Raw genomic sequence first — 19,184 nt, forward strand, 5'->3', positions numbered from 1 at the left:
GATAAAAAACATATTTTGGAAGTTTGGGGCTTTTTATCAATTAACATGGGCATTTTATTGCATTTGAGATTGATATTCACTATTATATATTTTATAAAATTTATAACGGTCATGAAGTGTGTTTCTATGTCAATTTAATTTCAACTTTTTCAATTACCTGAGGAGAACACCCATCTCATGTTGTCTTGTTTTGCCATCCCCAACATCGGTAGCATGGTCCCCAGCACAGCTGTTAGATGAGGAACCATCCCATACACTGAAACATAAATGCAACACATCTTAAACTGTTGAATTATTGTTATGACATGTCATTATATATTAAATAATGACATCATCATTTAAGAAGACAACACTAGACAGATCTAGTTTGTGTGACATTAAATAGTTGAATTTGTGTTACTATTTGACAGAATGTTATTCTGACAAAACATGTCGTAATAAAAAGATTGAACATATCGGTTAAGTACCGCTATTTCAAACACAATTAATTGGAGTCAATCGCTATTTCAAACGTTTCTCAATTTTGTAGCTTTCTAATTTAAGTAAAACCCATATTGTTCAATCAAATTTCCTATTTAAAATTGTATCACTTTTTTCAATTTTTATGTTGGTCCCTACAATGTTTTTCAAATATAATTTCAATGTGTCATCAGTGACTTGGCGATCATTGTGCTGTAGTGTATCTGCGTGTAGTGTATCCACATCTTCTGTTGTTTTCTAACTCTCAAAGTCAATGCTGACTAACACATTGGTTACTTATTGAGATAAATACGATGTCCATAAGGTGATCAGTAGTATTTCACTTTTTTTCTTTAAGTCTGGATATATTTGTTGCAGTGTACAGATAAAAAATAAATTAGTTAAGAGTCTATTGATGTTTACAAGCTCTTTAATTGTACTTTAGAGGTGCATTTTTGATACACAATTTATCAGTACAAAGTATATTGCTATTTCAAACTTTTCTTTTTTTTTATATTTCGATGGTCTCAACAACTTCAAAATAGTGGTGTTCAACTGTATGGTTACCTGACAACTTCATCATTCACACTGGTTGTATCAACTAGTATGTTACTGGAGGCTGTGCTTCTGATGAAATACCACCAGATAACAACAACTAGCTTGACAGATACAAGTTCTCATAAAGAAATCATAGCACTATCTTACATTCTGTAAATATTATTTTTACCTTTTCTGTTTCATGCCAATGTTTGTATTAAAGTCAATATTGCTTAACATCAATTATTTAAAGAAACCATATTTCCTGCTATTTTTCCACTATTATTTCCTTCAGTGCACAAAAAGCCCTTTGCCCACCCCCCTCCAGAAAGTCAAAACTGTATAAAACTGCCTTTTAAAATGAATTATCTAATCTAAGTTCATCAACTTACCATTCACAGAACACAAATTTGCAATGGTCTGCACTACAAAGAAATGTGGCAGCGTTCCAGGCTGGAACTTAAGTAGCATGTTCTCCATCACTTCATTGCAGTACTTCTTGCCCAGCGCCACCAGGACGCCACTGGCTGCTGTCTGCCACTCTGGTATCACATCCTGAAGAGAATAGCACACTGATTTATTACAGTAGCAGTAAAAGGGTTTGTCTTTTACAAAAATTTGGACCTCAATTAATTACCCTAGAGTAAGAGTACAGCGAATTTTTTTTTGCACCATTGGGAAAAGTACCGGTAACCAGCCTTATTGGGAAAATTGTGCACAAAAAAAAGCCTGCAATTGGGAAAATTCCACTCGTGAAGTCTTCATATTGGAAAATTGGTATATTTGATTATTTCCTCCCAAATACTTTAAAATTGATAACTTAATGTCTTCAAGTTGTCAATATTATATTTACTTAGGTTCAAGGCATAGAGCTGCACAGGGAAACTAAGTAAAATGTTGCATTTTATTTATTTACATTTTTTTTTTTTAAATTGAAATCTTCCAATTGGTTTTTTTTTACAGCAATTTGGAAATGTGTTGTTATTTTCTAATTGGGAAAGTGCCGTTTCGGCTACTTTATAAAGAAGGAAAAAAATCACTGGAGTAAAATAGAGTTTGTATTATAAAGAATTTTTATATCTCAATGACCTCAATTTATCTCCTTTGAGTGAAAGTGAAAAAGAGTTTGTCATTTTAAAAATTGGGATCTCAATTTTGACCTTAATTTGGACCTCTATTTATATTCTTAGAATTAGATTTAAATTGATGTTGTCCTTTTTTTCAAATTGGACCTCCATTTGGGCCTGTATTTATCTCCTTAAAGTAAGAGTTTAATAGAAAAAAAAGCATCAACAGATAATGTCAGAATTTACACAGAGCTTAAAATCAACAAACCATGACTTGCCATTCAATAACGGTAAGGTTCAATCCTGTGATAATTTTATAATTTTTTAAACAGTTCTTAAGGACAAGGAGTAAAATAAGGATTGCAAGCTCAACAACTTCGATAAACCATGAAAATGTGAATACATGCGATACATGTGTAATAGATTGTGATTAGTAGAACAAGAGCTGTCTCCATCGGAAGACATATGCCCCGACAAATGCTTTTTCAAAACCTTAATGCAAATTTTGAAATCTTAACGCTGACCCTTAGTTCAAGGTCATGGTCAAAGGGGTCAAAATTGTTGTGCGTATGGAAAGGCCTTGTCCATAAACACATGCATAGCAAACATGAAGGTTACATCTGAAGGGACATATACATTATGAGCATTTTTCAAAACCTAAATGCAAAAGTGTGACGACAGTACGATCACTATAATAAATATTCTACCACGGCACGTGACTTGTTTTCTATATACAAAGAAGTAAAACTACTGTTGGTTATTACCCCGATATACCAACAGTTGTTTAAAGTGACGTCACTTTGATTGTCCGCGCACTGTTTATGAATGAAGACGATCCGATCCGATGCTTGTTATCAAACCGTTTAATTCCTACGCATCGGAACTCCATACCGTTAGTTATTACCGCAATAACCAACGGTTACCCGTCGATTATTTCTTAAATACCCTCCTTTGGGGGCATACAAATAATGCAGTATGTACAGTAGAGAGTAGCTAAGGAATGCAGGACACATTAAAATTGCAACTTGCAAAGTGACAAAGCTCCATAAGACTATAAATTGGGTCCTGTTCTGAGAAAACTGGGCATAATGCATGTGCGTAAAGTGTCGTCCCAGATTAGTCTGTGCAGTCCGCACAGGCTAATCAGGGAGGACACTTTTTTACCTAAATTGGGTTTTTTATAAAAAGAGACTTCTTTTAAACAGGCTAATCTGGGACAACACTTTACGCACATGCATTATGCCCAGTTTTCTCAGAAAATGAATCAATTCATTGAAAAGTAAAACATTACAAAACAAGTTTGCATGTATGAAGGTAAATATTGCGTCACATACAGTTTCCTGTGTGAGCTCCTTGGAGGCCTGCTTCACCAGACTGATGGCGAGGTCCTTGTCTAGTACCTCCAGCTTCTCATGTATTATCTTCTCCATGGTCTGAAGGATCACAACCCTGTGACCTTGGGCAAGCTGCAATTGAACAATCAAGCTTTGTTATGAAAAAACATGGCTTAATGCATGTGCCTAAAGTGTCCTCCTAGATTAGCCTGTGCAGTCCACACAGGCGAATCAGGGATGACACTTTTGGCTTTAACCCTTAAAGCGCTGGAGCCGAATTTTAAAGGCCTTTGCAAACAGTTTGGATCCAGATGAGACGCCACAAAACGTGGCGTCTCATCTGGATCCAAACTGTTTGCTATTCTGATAGTATTCTTTGAAAAAAATATGAAGAAAATGCTTATTTTAGAAATTCAGCAGACGACATTTTAGCAGAAGACAAATTACCCAGCATGCAAAGGGTTAACTGGATTTTTGTTCAGAAGAGACTTTATTTAGACATCAAATTCCAGACTGGACAGGCTAATCTCTGGCCACAATTAACGCACATGCATTAAGCCCAGTTTTCCCAAAATGCTACTTAGTTTTTTGTCGCTCTTTCCTGTATGATTAAGGATAATTTTAGTTCTCAGTCAAAAGAATTTAACCACAAGGGGGATTGATATGATGGCACATTGAAAGCTTCATTGTGCTCAAAAGCACTCATTACCAGGTCATCTTTTTACCTTGTGTGTGTACTCAATAGTTAAACACGCATATGTGTGTGTCCATTTGTAGTGTAAAAATAACAATATGTAGATTCATTTCAAGTTTAAACAAATATGTTCATGTATACTATAAAACTACACCACTTTTAGTTTAAACTAGAAATACTTATGTACATTTATATTTTAAACTTGCAATACTTTTTAGATTTTTTTCAACCTATTTAAAGCAACACAACGCATTGCAAAATTTGGAATTTGAAACAACTAAAGAGGGATAGCTGGGAGATGTGGCAAGGTGCAGCTACAGGCTTTTAGGTATTAGAAACAATCGGTTCACTATCATAACAAAATATGTCAAGTTGATATCAAATTCGCCAGGACTACCTTGGCATGTTTCTGCAGATAGCTATAGCACGAACTAAGGACCAGCTCTGGCTTCTTCTTTCCCAGGTTGAACAAAGAGATGGCAATGATGTCCTGGCAGTCCTCACTCCGATCAAACGCAGAATCTATCAGGGCCATTGTCAGGTCTGAGAAAGAAATAAAATCTATCAGGGCCATTATCAGGTCTGAGAAAGAAACAAAATCTATCAGGGCCATTATCAAGTCTGAGAAGGAAACAAAATCTATCAGGGCCATTGTCAGGTTTGAGAAAGAAACAAAATCTACCAGGGCTATTGTCAGGTCTGAGAAAGAAACAGAATCTATCAGGGCCATTGTCAGGTCAGAGAAAGAAACAAAATCTATCAGGGCCATTGTCAGGTCTGAGAAAGAAACAGAATCTATCAGGGCCATTGTCAGGTTGGTTTCCAGACGTTTTCCCCCCCAAGTCGTTTTCTCCCCCAGACATTTCCCCCCAAGACGTTTCCTCCCCAAACGTTTCCCCCCATTTTAGTTTTAGTGCAGACGTTTCCCCCCCCCCCCCCCCCAATAAATTTATCATTGTTTGGTTGAAGTATATTCTTGATTTATTATCAAAATGATTATTTTGTCTATGAAGTCTTTAATTACCTATATCTATGAAGCAGCTTGTTTAAACATTTTTTGGTTTTATAATCATTTTTTTGGTTTAACTGTGAATGGAATGCATGTAAATCCAATTAAATAGGGTCAATTGGTGAATTGAAAAATGGTTAAATCACATTTTTATTAATTTCAAAACTGTTTTCCTTGTAACAGTTAAATATGATAAATAAATAAACTATATAACTGTCAACAATTTTATATTTTTCATGCATTCATACGTATATAATCAAATTATCGACAGAACATTTTTTGCGAACTATTTTAATCGAAATTAGCATACACAAGCTGACATTTAATCTTAAAATGAACATAGTTTTATGAAATTTATCATCGATTAGAGCTCAACACTTAACTCTACCATTAACTTATTAACCTGCCCTGCCTATTCTGTTTTAACCTATAGTTAAGGAGAGAATACAAACTGACAAACATTCAAGCATTCATTGAATACAGATGATAACATGAAGATATATGAAAGATTCATTTGTATAAACAAATGAAAAAGATATCAATGTAACATATATTTTGAATCCGCCCCTGTTAAATACAACAGATGCATCTATGACTACCATATATAAAACTATTAATTAAGTCAAATCAAATCAATTCATTAATAATAATTAATACAGTGATAAACTATTTAAAAATGTTTTTTTGCATGATAATGTGCTAATCTCATCTTGTCCCCCTTGTTAAATACAACAGATGCATCTATGACTACCATATATAAAACTATTAATTAAGTCAAATCAAATCAATTCATTAATAATAATTAATACAGTGATAAACTATTTTAAAATGTGTTTTTGCATGATGACGTGTTAATCTCATCTTATCCCCCTTTAAAGATGTCACCTAATCTCATCAATGCTGATTAAAGGGCCTGTATATTGTACCCGTTATAATCTAGCTGTTATCTTGTGTAATACACTTGCTAACCTAATCAACGCTTGTATATTGCACCATAAGTGCCTAATATCTTGTATAATGGTAGGTGTGTGTTGTTATTAAATATTATCCAAATAATTAAAAAGCTGTCACTTTTTTTTGCTTACAAATAAAATTAAATCTTAAATTTATTTTTGCAAACACCCCTTAGTGTCAAACTTTTTATTATATGATAATCTTGATGACAGACTGAATCAATATGTAAAATATTCCAACGAAAACAATAATGTATGAAGTGATATATAGACATCAAAATGAAATTCACAAACTGGGGCTTGGTCAACTGTTTTTAGTATATATAGGTATAATTGTATTTGTTTGTAGCAAAATGAATTCATTAATTCAATAAATATAATTGTTTACTTTGTAACATACTATTCCACTTAAAATAATCATCATAGAACATCAGAGGTGTGTTTTACTCAATTCATTAATACAATAGTTATAATTGTTTAATTTGTAACATATTATTCCATTTAAAATGACCATCAAAGAACATCAAAGCTGTGCTTTTACTCAATTTTTCAATGAGCTCAATTAATGCAAGAAAAATTTCAGGCACTTATAAAAACAATTATAATTAGATCTATTTAATTGGTAAAATTCGTTTGTTAGAGGCTTCCCTAAACAACCATATAAAATCATGAATTAATATTTTAATCAGTCAGGACTCCACTTACATCAATTTTTTGACACATAAAATGCACTCAATTTTAATACTAATCGATAAAGTGATTTTTTTTCACTTTATTACAAATAACTAGTGCTAATATACATTTACATATTATGCAGACGTTACACCCCCAAAATGGGGATGAAACGTCTAGAAAGGAAACGTCTGGGGAGGAAACGTCTTGGGGGGGAAACGTCCGCCACCCGTCAGGTCTGGAAAGAAAGAAAATCTATCAGGGCCATTGTCAGGTCTGAGAAAGTAACAGAATCTATCAGGGCCATTGTCAGGTCTGATAAAGAAACAGAATCTATCATGGCCATTGTCAGGTCTGAGAAAGAAACAAAAAGCATCATGAATTGTGACAACTTATTATTTTACAATTGTTTTTAGTGGAATAGGCCGATTGTCTCAAAGAAATGTGGTTGATGTAATGGTTAAAAACTTTCCATGATTGACTTGATGAAAATAATATAATAAATGTTTGTTTTTCTTGCAACCAGTATGGATGACAATTACATTTGAGTGCTTAGTGGTACTTATATATCATTAAACAGCTTTCACATGATGATCCCTCGTTGATTGCGTTTATATCAGAAACTGTCAAAGGTACCTACAGATGACTATTAATTGGACTAGCTTATTGGTTTGATCTCAAGCAAGAATAACCGACACTAAAACAGATTTACGTGTATCCGGTATCACCCAAAGTATGTTCACCAATTATCACGTTATTAAAATTGATTGTTATTCACTTATTTTTCTTCGGATAAATATATACAATCGGATAAATTAAAACAAATACTTACTTAAAAATTGTCTAACTTTAAGTTACTTACCGTCAACCTGTCCGCCTGTGAATCTGACACCCTCCTCCTCGTCTCCAGCCATTATTTGTATTGCACGTTAAAGTTTCATACACGGAAATAAAGATTTATAATCCGTTAAAAGTATCTGCCTACTCGTCAACTGATAAATGGCCATCACATGACAGTTAATAACAAGGGAGGTAATATTAAGTTTCCTACTTTTGCTTTCGTTTCTGAAAACACAACCGCACAGTACCTTTTTGATGTCAGCCGCGTAACCTGTACGCGGTAAATTACAGATCTATCAATTCAATGGATATGTATTTCTACTCTGTTATTATTTACTATAAACCGTAACATAAGATGCCTTCCGACAAATATTTTTTTAATAGACGATATTCAAATTATGTTTATTTCCTGTAAGGCGAAGATTGTTCAATTTATTGGGCTATCATTTGATGTCACTGCGCATACAGGACACCTTTACTAGGCTCTATAAAGGTGAAAATCCGTTATTATTTACCGATTTTTTAAATATTTTTTCCGTATTTTATATATAAAGGTTATCAAAAAACAATATATATATATATATGTGCCATTGGACATTACCATAAAAATATGAGCAATACAACTTGTTTTGAGCTCAAAATACAGTGTCCTCCAAGTTAATCGTGTTTACAAACAATCAGTTTGTTTACATCGCTGTTTACTCGGGAAAGTGAAAGTGACTCAGGTCACCAAAAATATATCGTTGATTTTCAATGTTTTCCGGTATCACTCACAAAGTATGTTGTTTAAAATAGAATTAAAAGTGAATGTTCTTTTGGCTATTTTTAGCATACTTTGGGGCTACACATCACGTTAGTTGCAAAGTTGTAAACATTTCTTTCAATTATGAAACGGGTATATCTTCAATACTTATTGACAACGTTGCACCTAAGCTGTGTTATTAGCATTTTGTAAGCAAGAGTAACTGAAATCCGCTAAAAATTAGACAAGTTTATATGCATGATAATTGAAATTGTCACCTTTATAGGGCCTACCTATTTATTTTAGCTCGATTGCTCCAAAAGCCCCATGCTTATTGAAACGCTCTCGAGTCAGTTTCCTTGGATTACAACCAGTACTTGATGTCTTTAGGAAAGATGTAAAGAATGCTCCCACAGTGGGGATCGAACCCTTTACCTCCAAGTATCTAAACCAATATTCTGGGTCTGGGTGGAGACGTCAACGAAACCACTTCTGGCTTTTACTCGACCGAGCGGAATTCGCGATTTAATACTATTGATATTCAGATATTCTGTCTTTGAAGATGTCTATTGTTGAGGATTTCACTTATGTCGTCACTTGTTTGTTCCAATCAATCAGTTTTAATAAAGAATGATTTTTAAAGTTGACAGGTTTTGTATTGTTCCCTAGATTACACACTATGTTTTGATGGATAATTCCTCGTATTTCTTAGCACTTATGGTACGTTTAGGCCTTAGTAGCTAAAGGTATCGTTCAATGGGAATCGCTGGTACGTGCCCTTACACCACCTTGTACAAGAGCGTCAACCTGTGGGCACATCGCCTGTCTTGGATTGGTGGGAGTTTCAACTTGTATGGCATTTCTGTGACACAACCAGGCTGTCTGGAGCGGTAGTCTCAGGTGATGAACCGCGTGGCAGATCGCTGGACACCCTCTAGGCGGTCATTGTCTGTTTGGTGAAAAGGATCCCATACCACACTGGCTAGTTCTAGTTTAGAACGGACTAGTGCTAGGTAGGCATTTTTCGGCAGTCTAAAGGGCAGTGACTGAGGTTTCTTCTAAGGATACCAAAAGTAAGAGGTAGCTCGCTTTGTTGTATCAATTGGTGATGTAGGTATTCCATTGCATATCTTCTGATAAAGTAATACCAAGGAAGCAGGTATTCTTGTTCTCTTCGGAGGATATATGTATAATTATAGAAGAAGCTAGATTTGTGTTTAGAAATTAGAAGATAACATTTCTTCGCGTTGAATTCCGTCCCTCATTCTTTTGCCCATTCTGACGGTTATCTCATTTTGTAGAATTGCATGGTCTTTAAAAGAGTTTATAGGTCTTTTAAGAAGACAGTAATTTGCAAAAAGTCGTATCTGTGACTTCACCCTCTCTGGCAGGTCGTTTACTTGGCACAAAAATAGCAACGGTCCTACAGGTAGTTACCTCGGATTCCGTATTTCTCGGGTTTTATTAGCAGGCGTCTTTGTGGGACCGTGTCTAAGGCATTACTGAAGTCCAAAATGATGTTATCGACTCGTTTGTTCTGGTCATACAAGTAAAGAAGATCATGGGTTATTACAACTAGTTGTGTTTCACAGGAATATCCAGAGCGTAAGCCATGATTTACGGAGGTGAGAACTCTGTGGTTGTCAAGATGTTTTAAGATGTGGTGGCGGATGATATGCTCGAGAAGTTTGGAGGTGACACTGGTATTAGCGATAAAGAGGGGTAATTTGCCGCTGCGTGACGGTCTCCCTTCTTGTAAATTGATGCTATGTTGGCATCATTTCAATTTTTCGGCAGTTCTCAAGAGTTGATTGATTGCTGGAAGATAATGGTAATAACTTGGGCTAGCTCTAAAGCACAGGTCTGGAGGACTTTGTTGGGTACTTCGTCAGGACCTACAGCTTGTTGACCTTGCGGTTCTTAAGGAGTTTCTTGACCGATCACAAGTGTAGGGATGTTTTCTGTTATATTTCCTTATAATACTTGTGCCTGTTGTGAGCCATCATCCTTGGCGAAAACTGATTGAAGCCGGTTTACTAAAATCACAGCTCTTCCTTCGGAGTCGGTGGCTAGGTGGCTATTGAAGCGTAGAGGTGCAATACCGATGTTTATCCTGTTTCTTTGATTTGACGTATGGCCAGGGTCCGGTTTAATGAAAAACTACAAAACCCGACTATAGTCGGTTGACTGTATGGTCGACCGACGCTCGTCGGCCTCCAACTGACCACTCGTCGCGTGCAAGAAGCAAGTTGCCGCGACTGTGGTCGCACGACGGTGTGGTCAATCGACTGCGGTCGTGGTAGTCGCTAGGAAAATCATTAGGAAAATCACAATTTCCGCCATCAACATCCGACGGCGAAAATACACGCGAAAACTTGAAGACGAAGACAGCACTGATTCGGGTCAGTGTCATTCGTGGTCCAAAAACAGATTGATATCCTTTTAGAGCTTGTTATCGAGAACAAAATCTGCTGGAGGAAAAGCACGGGCCATTGGTGACCGAGGCAAACAAGCGGAAAAAAACGGCAGGAAATTGTGGCAGCAATAAACGCGTGTGGGTAGAGTTGAGGAGAGCAGACACTTGTAAAAAAAAGCTACGGGACATAAAGAGGAATGCACTTGACTGACTACTCGTCGCGTTCAAGATACCAGCAGGAGACTCCCAGACAGTCTGAGACAGTGCCAAGACCACCTTGTCACCTGCAGGAGACTCCCAGACAGTATGCGACGATGCAAGACAGTTTCCCAGACCGGCGTAGCACCAACAAGAGACTCCAAGACATCTTCGACGGTGCCAAGACCTATGGATACCTGCACTAGACTTCAACAAAGTCTGCAACGGTGCCAGACAGTCTCTCAGACAGGCGAGGCACCTGCAGGAGACTCCCAGACAGTCTGCGACGGTGCCAAGGCAGGCTCACAGACCGGCGAGGCTCCTGCAAGAGACTCCTAGACATGCTGCGACGGTGGCAATGCCATCTGGGCACCTGCAGGAGACCCCGAGACGGTCTGCGACGGTGGCAGAAAGTCTACCAGACCGGCGATGCACATGCAGGAGATTCCTATACGATCTGCGACGGTGCTTAAACCGTCTGGTCACCTGCAGGAGACTACAACGATATGACCGCCTGGGCACTTGTAGGAGACTCCCAGACAGTCTGAGACGGTGCCAGACAGTCTTTTTAACAGGCGAGGCACCTGCAGGAGACTCCGAGACTGAGCGACGGCGCCAAGACCGTCTGGGCACTAGTAGAAGACTCACAGAAGGCTGTGACGGTACCAAGGCCGTCTGAGCACCTGCAGGAGACTCCCAGACAGTCTGCGTCGCTGCCAGAAAATCTCCCAGATAGGCGAGGCACATGCAGGAGACTCCTACACAGTCTTCGACGGTGCCAGGACCGTCTGGGCAGCTGCATTAGACTCCCAGATGGTGCCAGAAGTCTCCAAGACCGTCAAGGAGAATTCAAAACAGTCTGCGAGGGTGCGAAGACCGTCTGCGCACCAGTAGGATACTCAAAGACGGTCTGCGACGGTGCCAATACCGTCTCGGCACCTTCAGGAGACTATTAGACAGTCTTTGACGGTGCCAGACAGTCTCTCAGGCCGGCGGGGCACCTGTTGCAGACCCCCAGGCAGTCTGCAACGTTGCCAGACAGTCTCTCGGACCGAAGGGGCACCTGAAGGTGACTTCCAGATAGTCTGCGACGGTGTCAAGACCGTAAGAACACATACTGGAGATTCCCAGACTGTCTGCGATGGTGCTAGACAGTCTCACAGACCAGCGGGGCACATGCAAGAGACTCCCATACATTCTACGACGTGCCAAGACAGTCTGGGCAATTTCAGGAGACTCTCAGACAGTCTGTAACAGTGCCAGACAGTCTCCCACTCCGTCGAAGACTGTTTTAGAATCGCCTGCATTTGCCCAGACGGTCTTTGCACCGTCGCAGACTGTCTGTGAGTCTCCTGCAGGCGCCCGACGGTCTGGGAGACTGTCTGAGACCATCTGGAAGTCTCCTGCATGTGCCTGTACGGTCTTGGCAACGTCGCAGCCTGTCTGGGAGTTTATTGCAGGTGCCCAGACGTTCTTTGCAACATAGCATACTGTCTGGGAGTCTCCTGCAGGTGCCCCAACGGTCTGGGAGACTGTCTGAGAGTCTCCGGCTGGTGCCCAGACAGTCTTGGCATCGTCGCAGACTGTCTGAGGGTCTCTTGCAGGTGCCCCGACGGTCTGGGAGAATTTCTTGCACCGTCTGGGAGTCTCCTGCTGGTGTCCCGACGGTCAGGTACCAAGACGGTCTTGGCATCGTCGCCGACTGTCTGAGAGTCTCTTGCATGTGCCACGGAGGTCTGGGAGACTGTCTGGCACAGTCTAAGATTCTCCTGCCGGTGCACAGACTGTCTTGGCACCATCGAAGACTGTCTGGGAGTGTCCTGCTGGTGCGCCGCCGGTCTTGGAGGCTGGCACCGTCGCGCACTGTCTGGGAGTCTCCTGCAGGTGCCTCGCCGGTCCATAAGACTTTCTGGCACCGTCGCAATATGTCTGGGTGTCTTCTGCAGGTGCCCAGATGGTCATTGCACCGTCGTAGACTCTCTTGGAGTATCCTGCAGGTGCCCAGCTGGTCTGGTAGACATTTAAAAACCGTCGCAGACTGTCTGGAATTGTCCTACAGTGCCCAGACGATCTTGGTACCGTCGAATTTTGTCAGGGAGTCTCTTGGCACGGGTTTTGGGTGCCGACAAAGCGTCAAGCGACGAGCAGTCGTGATGTGAGGGGTAGACTGCGGTCGCTCGACAGTATGTCGAACAACCCGCGGTCGACTGACGATCGTCGCTCTCTATTAAACCCGGTTATCGTCGCACGACGATTATTCGCGGGTACAACCATAGTCGCGCGACCATGGTCGCTCTCATTTAACCGGACCCAGAATGGTTTTGTATTATTGGTCTGAAGACCTTTATTAATAATTCTGTTAACACGCGCCATTTGTCCCCGCCGGATTCTTGCTTTCCTTTTGAATTTTCTATAGTTTTTTTTTCATTTTTTTTTTAGGTTCTAGCTTTTCTATTAAGTTGAACTTTCTTCGTAATTACTGATTTTACTTTTTTTGACGTTATGATTGAGAGTGATGTGATTTTAGATGATTGCATTTTTGAAAGGATGTTTGCGTTGATGGCAGCAGTGAGAACTGATTTGATTATTGCCTTCCATTTTGATCTGGACCCATTCAACTTTGCAGTTTGTCAACTTGTTGTCACTTTTCTAAAACATAATACTAGACCTATTTCAAGACGTTCAATGGTAGTACATTTATCGCGTTTGATAACATACACAACGGTAAATGTGTTTATTCATAACTCCTTGCATATAGAGGTTCAATAAATAGAGAATACTAGGTTAGTGACGTGGATGGAGAATGGTTATCTGGCAAGTCGGAGGAATTTATCGGCGAACCCGATAAGATCCTCCGACGAGCCAGATAACCATTCTCCATCCACGTCACCAACCTATTATTCTATTTATCACGTCACATTTACAACATTCGTTGAAATGTTTATAAAATATATAGTTTTCTAGTATTTTGTGTTTAAATATTTAATATGGGAAAAACCACGCGCGAACTAAAACATTTTGACGTCACGTCAGGAAAAGCGCTTAGGCTAGCTTCCATCTCGTTAAACAACACATACATCGAGTTTATCGTTGTTAATTCATTACACAAAGACGAAATTATACTGTTTAAATAATAATGGTTAAACATACAGAACTTGACATGTATTTGTTTTTTTTAAATAGAAAATAAGTATATTTTATTAATAGAAGATAGTAAAGGCATGCTCATGCACGAAGAGCAACTGACGGATATTGGAGGTCACGTGGTCAACTTGCCTAATATCTTTTGGGTTATTAGGTTACCTGGTTAGCAGGCTGATATAAAGGCATGTGACAGGATAATTATATTACACTTCTTATGAATGACACATTTTCCTCGAAGATAGTCAGGTTAAATCTATATTAGTTTGATGTTTATCGCGAGGTGAAGTCTCCAGAACGCTAAAAGACCAGCAGGCACCGCATTTTCAACATGAATTAATCTATATAGTATCCATTTAAAGATGCATGATTTTGTGTTGTAGACATTAAGGCAAACAAAACAAATGAATGTGTGAAAAAGGAATATAAATCGGAGCTCTGAAAGCATCAGAAACAGCAATGTTTTCCAGATCTAGTGCTGCATCGTCAATCAAACAAAAGATACTTAATACATTTATCACGCACAATAAGCCAACAGCAATCATTCCCGTAGTTCAAAAACATACTATAAAAAGTACAACGGTAATAAAACGCGAAAAAATACGTAAACATTTAGATAGGAAATAAAATAAGAATGGTCTTAATTCGGCAACATATTTGCTGGCTTTCCTTCTCATGTTACTTCTGTAATACGCAGAATAATTCCAGGTGATGCAGGCAGCAAATAGTATCCTACTAAATACTAAAACGAAAATACACATTGGTAAACAATATAATAAAATCAATATATTTCTACAAAAGGACAAAGGTGAAATTGGCAGTAAACGAATTTTGCATATACCAACATACAACTTATCGCTTATGACGTGATATATGCAATCGATGGTCTTGCTATATACAATGTATTATATATCTTTCATAAAACCACTAAGCGTATAATAATGTAATACTTTAAAAACGTTGTTTAATGCTTGCAACACGCAAGCATTAAACAACGTTTTTAAAGTATGTGGTCACCCAGTATTAACCTCTTCCATGTGACATTCTCACTTAAACATGTTGTATTTCATTCTTTTTTGAATCGATCTTCCTTCGAATGATGTATATTTTGTATTTAATTGTAACGCATGCTGTTATTGTATATGTATGTTAACGACGATGAGCTGTATATGTTTAAGTCAAATAAACTACTCTGTTCTGTTCTGATGGTTAAGGCTGTTTGTCGAAACCACTTTCAACTTATCAGGCTACCAGCGACTATAGATTTATACCAACACATGCATACCCTCCGTAAGCTATAGATCGCAGATTGCGTTAGATTGTGGAACAAACAACTAATGTCTAGGTACCAGCAACGGTGTTTGTTTCATTCACATAATAAAGGTTGATATTGTTTGTGATTTGCAAAAGATTTTTAATGGGTCAGACTTGTTTGTAGGCGCAGATTAGTAGTGTTTTTTTTCAAAAGCTCAATCATTCTGGTCGACGTCTGTTTTATCAATTTAGTTAAATCATTCCGGAATTAGTTTAGTTCAGCCGGATCCTGATTAAAGATTACATTAAGTTGACTGCAAAATAACCTAAGTAACCTTATATACGCTCATGGAATTGTGTTTAAAACAGTGGATGCATTTAGCCTAATACAAATTAAGACGAAAATAGCATCCATTATAGGTACGGATATTTGAAGACAACTGTACTATATACTGTATCCAAGTATTTTTAATAATAATACGACTTCGAAATTCATTTGTGAATAGAGTGCATAATGAAACTTATCAATTAAGACTGGGCGATCGCTGATTTTGCTGTGTATTATAACTGTTTGCATACAGATAAAGTGTGACTTAAACCACGCGATGTTAATGCCTATTGATAGTAAACATATTGTCATGAACAAATTCTTTATAGCATTATTTGGATTTTCATATGGTCGTCTTGCAATTTAAAGCTTAAAGTACAAATCAAGTGTATGCTGTCATTACTGCATTACTATCACCAAATAAGGTTCGTAAAGATTTGCGTCAGCAACTAAATGTCGCGAAAAGATTCATGTAGCTGCTTAAGTATCGCGATATAAAGCTGTTTATGATTTGATTTGCAAACAAGTCAAGTTCATGGGCGAGGACAGTGATGTTTAAATATTTATCATATGCTCAAACGTCAGAGATAAAATATAAATTATTAGTGAAAAATATGCCTAAGAAAGAATCGGGATACCGCCCTAAGTTTTCGCTGTGTAATATAGGCCTATTTGGTCTTAACATAACAGACCTTGAAACCCGTTTCTAGGTGTTCAAAAATACATTTGTGCACACGTCGAGACGCATTAATCACGTCACATTAATAACGTGGTTAACAAGTAACGTCATGTGGCGGACATGTTTATGTTTTACCCACTGATATGTATTACTTAATTTGACAAATTTTGGTCCTATTCAGCCAATGTCGTGCAAAAACGCAGTCATTTTGTTCGGTGCTTCGGACGAGGATTCCATAGCATTTTGTACGTAAACAATCGAAAATTCGTAGTTATATTGTAAATATAGAAGGAAAAAGCAAATTCGTTGAATTGATATCCTTTGCCAAACAGTGCGTATGGTAAGTTAAATGCCGTGAGAGGTAGAATGCTACCCATATGAGGCAGATTTAAACAAATTGTGTTATATTAAATCTACGTGTGTGTCTTTGACCTTGGAAATAGAGGCACGAGTCTTACCATTGACAGGAAAACTCCCATATTAAAAGGGTAATTTCAAGAATGGTGATAACTCCGTTATTGAGAAATGTTTAGCGTCTCAATTGCTGGTGCATCTTTCTCTTATCCATATAGACACAGTCATACCAAGTTTCAATGAAATCTGCCCAAGCAGTTTCAAGATGTTGCTCTAGACACCATTTTTAAAAATTTATTTCAGGTAAATTGGGCAATAACTACGTTTTTGAAAACGGATTGCGACAGCATTTTACGTGCATCATCCTCTAATTCATAATCATACATTCATCCAACATGTAAATGAAATCAACCCTATGAGTTCGGAGATATGGCTCTTGACACAAAAGTGTTCCAGACGGACGGTAACACGGTATGTACAATACATTATGTAAATAGAGGCGCACAATACAAATGAGACATGTTTCCTTTTATACAATGACGCATTCAATTCAAATCTTTTTTGGGGAGGCATGCATTGATATACAACGTATGAATCAATTGTATAGAAATGGTACCGACCTTCAATTTAGAAATTATCTTTTTATTGATATACGTGTTTGTATGTTTTATAACTATTTCTTTAAGTGATGAACTAAAATATTATTTAAGTGTTGACCTATAAAAATGAAGGTGTACGTTTAATAGATATTTACTTCATACATTCATAGTAATACCATAAGTAACATTACCGAGATGGACAGTGTTACAACATTAACCCTTTGCCTGCTGGGAAATTTGTCGTCAGCTAAAATGTCGTCTGCTGAATTTCTAAAATTTATCAAATTTGCATTTTCTTTGATTTTTTTCAAAGAATACTATCAGAATAGCAAACAGTTTGGATCGTGATGAGACGCCACGTTCTGTGGCGTCTCATCTGGATCCAAACTTATTGCAAAGGCCTTTAAAATTCGGTTCCAGCGCTGAAAGGGTAAATTAGGTATGCACAACTTGTTTTTGTCTCATACCGTAAGATTACTTATAATGTGGTTTATTGTTTAGTTTAAATTGTACTTGACTTATGTTGGTTTTATAAGAATAAGTCAACTATTTTATTTTCAGTGCAATTGATTGTGTGTGAGTGATATATGCCAGCAGTGTATTGGAAACGTCGCAGTCATTCAAAAACTATACTGTTTGCGCGTATTTATATGGTACTATCTCGCTACCAATATTTTTTTCTGGTTCTCCGCTATTTGTTGACGTTGTGTTATACGTTAATGTAATAATCAATTCGAAACTGCTTTATTTGATTTTTTCTGTACAATATAGTTATTTTCCTTGTTACGATCACGCCGTTTTTTATATGCTTAGACACATCTAAACCATTTTTCATCATAAAACGAATACATGAATTGAAGTCTTTTACCTATAAAGCTTATGTCTTTTCTGGTAACACATCATCAATAGTTATGTCCCGTCTTCAAACTCTGAATCAGAGCTTATAGTTGTGTTCAACAGAGAAGCTACCAAACGAGTACACTCATAAACGCATATTATCATATCCTCATGCTACATAAAACAAAAACCACAAAGGATCAAGTGGAATAATTTGTCAAGATGCTCTTGCTCGCTGGTTCATAGCATGTCCACTGTCGTCGCGGAACTCATCCGTTTTCCATGAAAGATTTGGCAGTGTGAGAGAGGTGGACACATGACACCAGAAGCAAACGGTAGCATTAAAATAAAGCGGTTATTACATGTACCAACATCTTGGACTCTACATGTATCGGTCCATTCGACGTGAGTAAAGCTCCCGAAAAACTTCTATTTCGCTGATAGCAAGCCTCTTGTTTAAATGGTTAATAGTTGTTACAAAACTAGTGTGATGTCTCATGTACAAACATATATTATCAGGGACATATCTCTTTCATTTATACAGTGTACCAGTGACACAAACTAAGTCTGGTCTTAGTTTGATAACGATCATGCAAATCCATCCGTACTGTTATTTTGTACAGTAGATATACTGCATATAGAGATATATTGAATAAAATTTAGTATTCAAAATAAACCATTTCAATAGTGTTGCCTTGTTGTTTATTAAATTTTATTTTTATTATCTGAATTCCATGACTTATATTGCGAGAGAATTACTGCAGTATAATAGTATAATAGTATAATACTTATTTTAAAATTTAAACTATAATAGGGATACTTATTTTTTGTATCACTAATGTTACATATCTACATTTTTTAACTTCTTGAAACTGTTTAAAAGAAATAATCGATTCATGAATACTAAACAACTGACCGTTGATTACAAAATGACCTAATATATATGGCTGCGCTATGGATTTGATACGAAATAATATGCCGACAGGAACGTTTATATACTTGTCCTTTCGTGCCGCCGCATAAGTCTTTCGTAAATCGCTTTACGATTGGATCACAAGTGGTTGAAACAAA

General features: G+C 37.6%; 1 protein-coding gene across 3 annotated transcripts in view; it reads right to left on the minus strand.

The window, feature by feature from the left end:
• LOC127843961 (maestro heat-like repeat-containing protein family member 1) overlaps positions 1 to 7,755 on the minus strand; it is a 62,931-nt gene extending 55,176 nt beyond the window's left edge. For all 3 annotated transcript variants that reach the window (XM_052373871.1, XM_052373870.1, XM_052373872.1), the window contains exons 1-5: positions 7,588 to 7,755; positions 4,489 to 4,634; positions 3,398 to 3,529; positions 1,389 to 1,551; positions 158 to 256 (exon numbers count right to left, since the gene is read on the minus strand). In XM_052373871.1, the coding sequence (XP_052229831.1) occupies positions 158 to 256; positions 1,389 to 1,551; positions 3,398 to 3,529; positions 4,489 to 4,634; positions 7,588 to 7,639 (592 nt within the window). In that variant the 5' untranslated portion in view covers positions 7,640 to 7,755. The remainder of the gene's footprint in view (positions 1 to 157; positions 257 to 1,388; positions 1,552 to 3,397; positions 3,530 to 4,488; positions 4,635 to 7,587) is intronic.
• Positions 7,756 to 19,184: the final 11,429 nt, after the last annotated feature.

This window comes from Dreissena polymorpha, chromosome 9 (genome assembly GCF_020536995.1).
Source record: "Dreissena polymorpha isolate Duluth1 chromosome 9, UMN_Dpol_1.0, whole genome shotgun sequence".
Classification (NCBI taxonomy): domain Eukaryota; kingdom Metazoa; phylum Mollusca; class Bivalvia; order Myida; family Dreissenidae; genus Dreissena; species Dreissena polymorpha.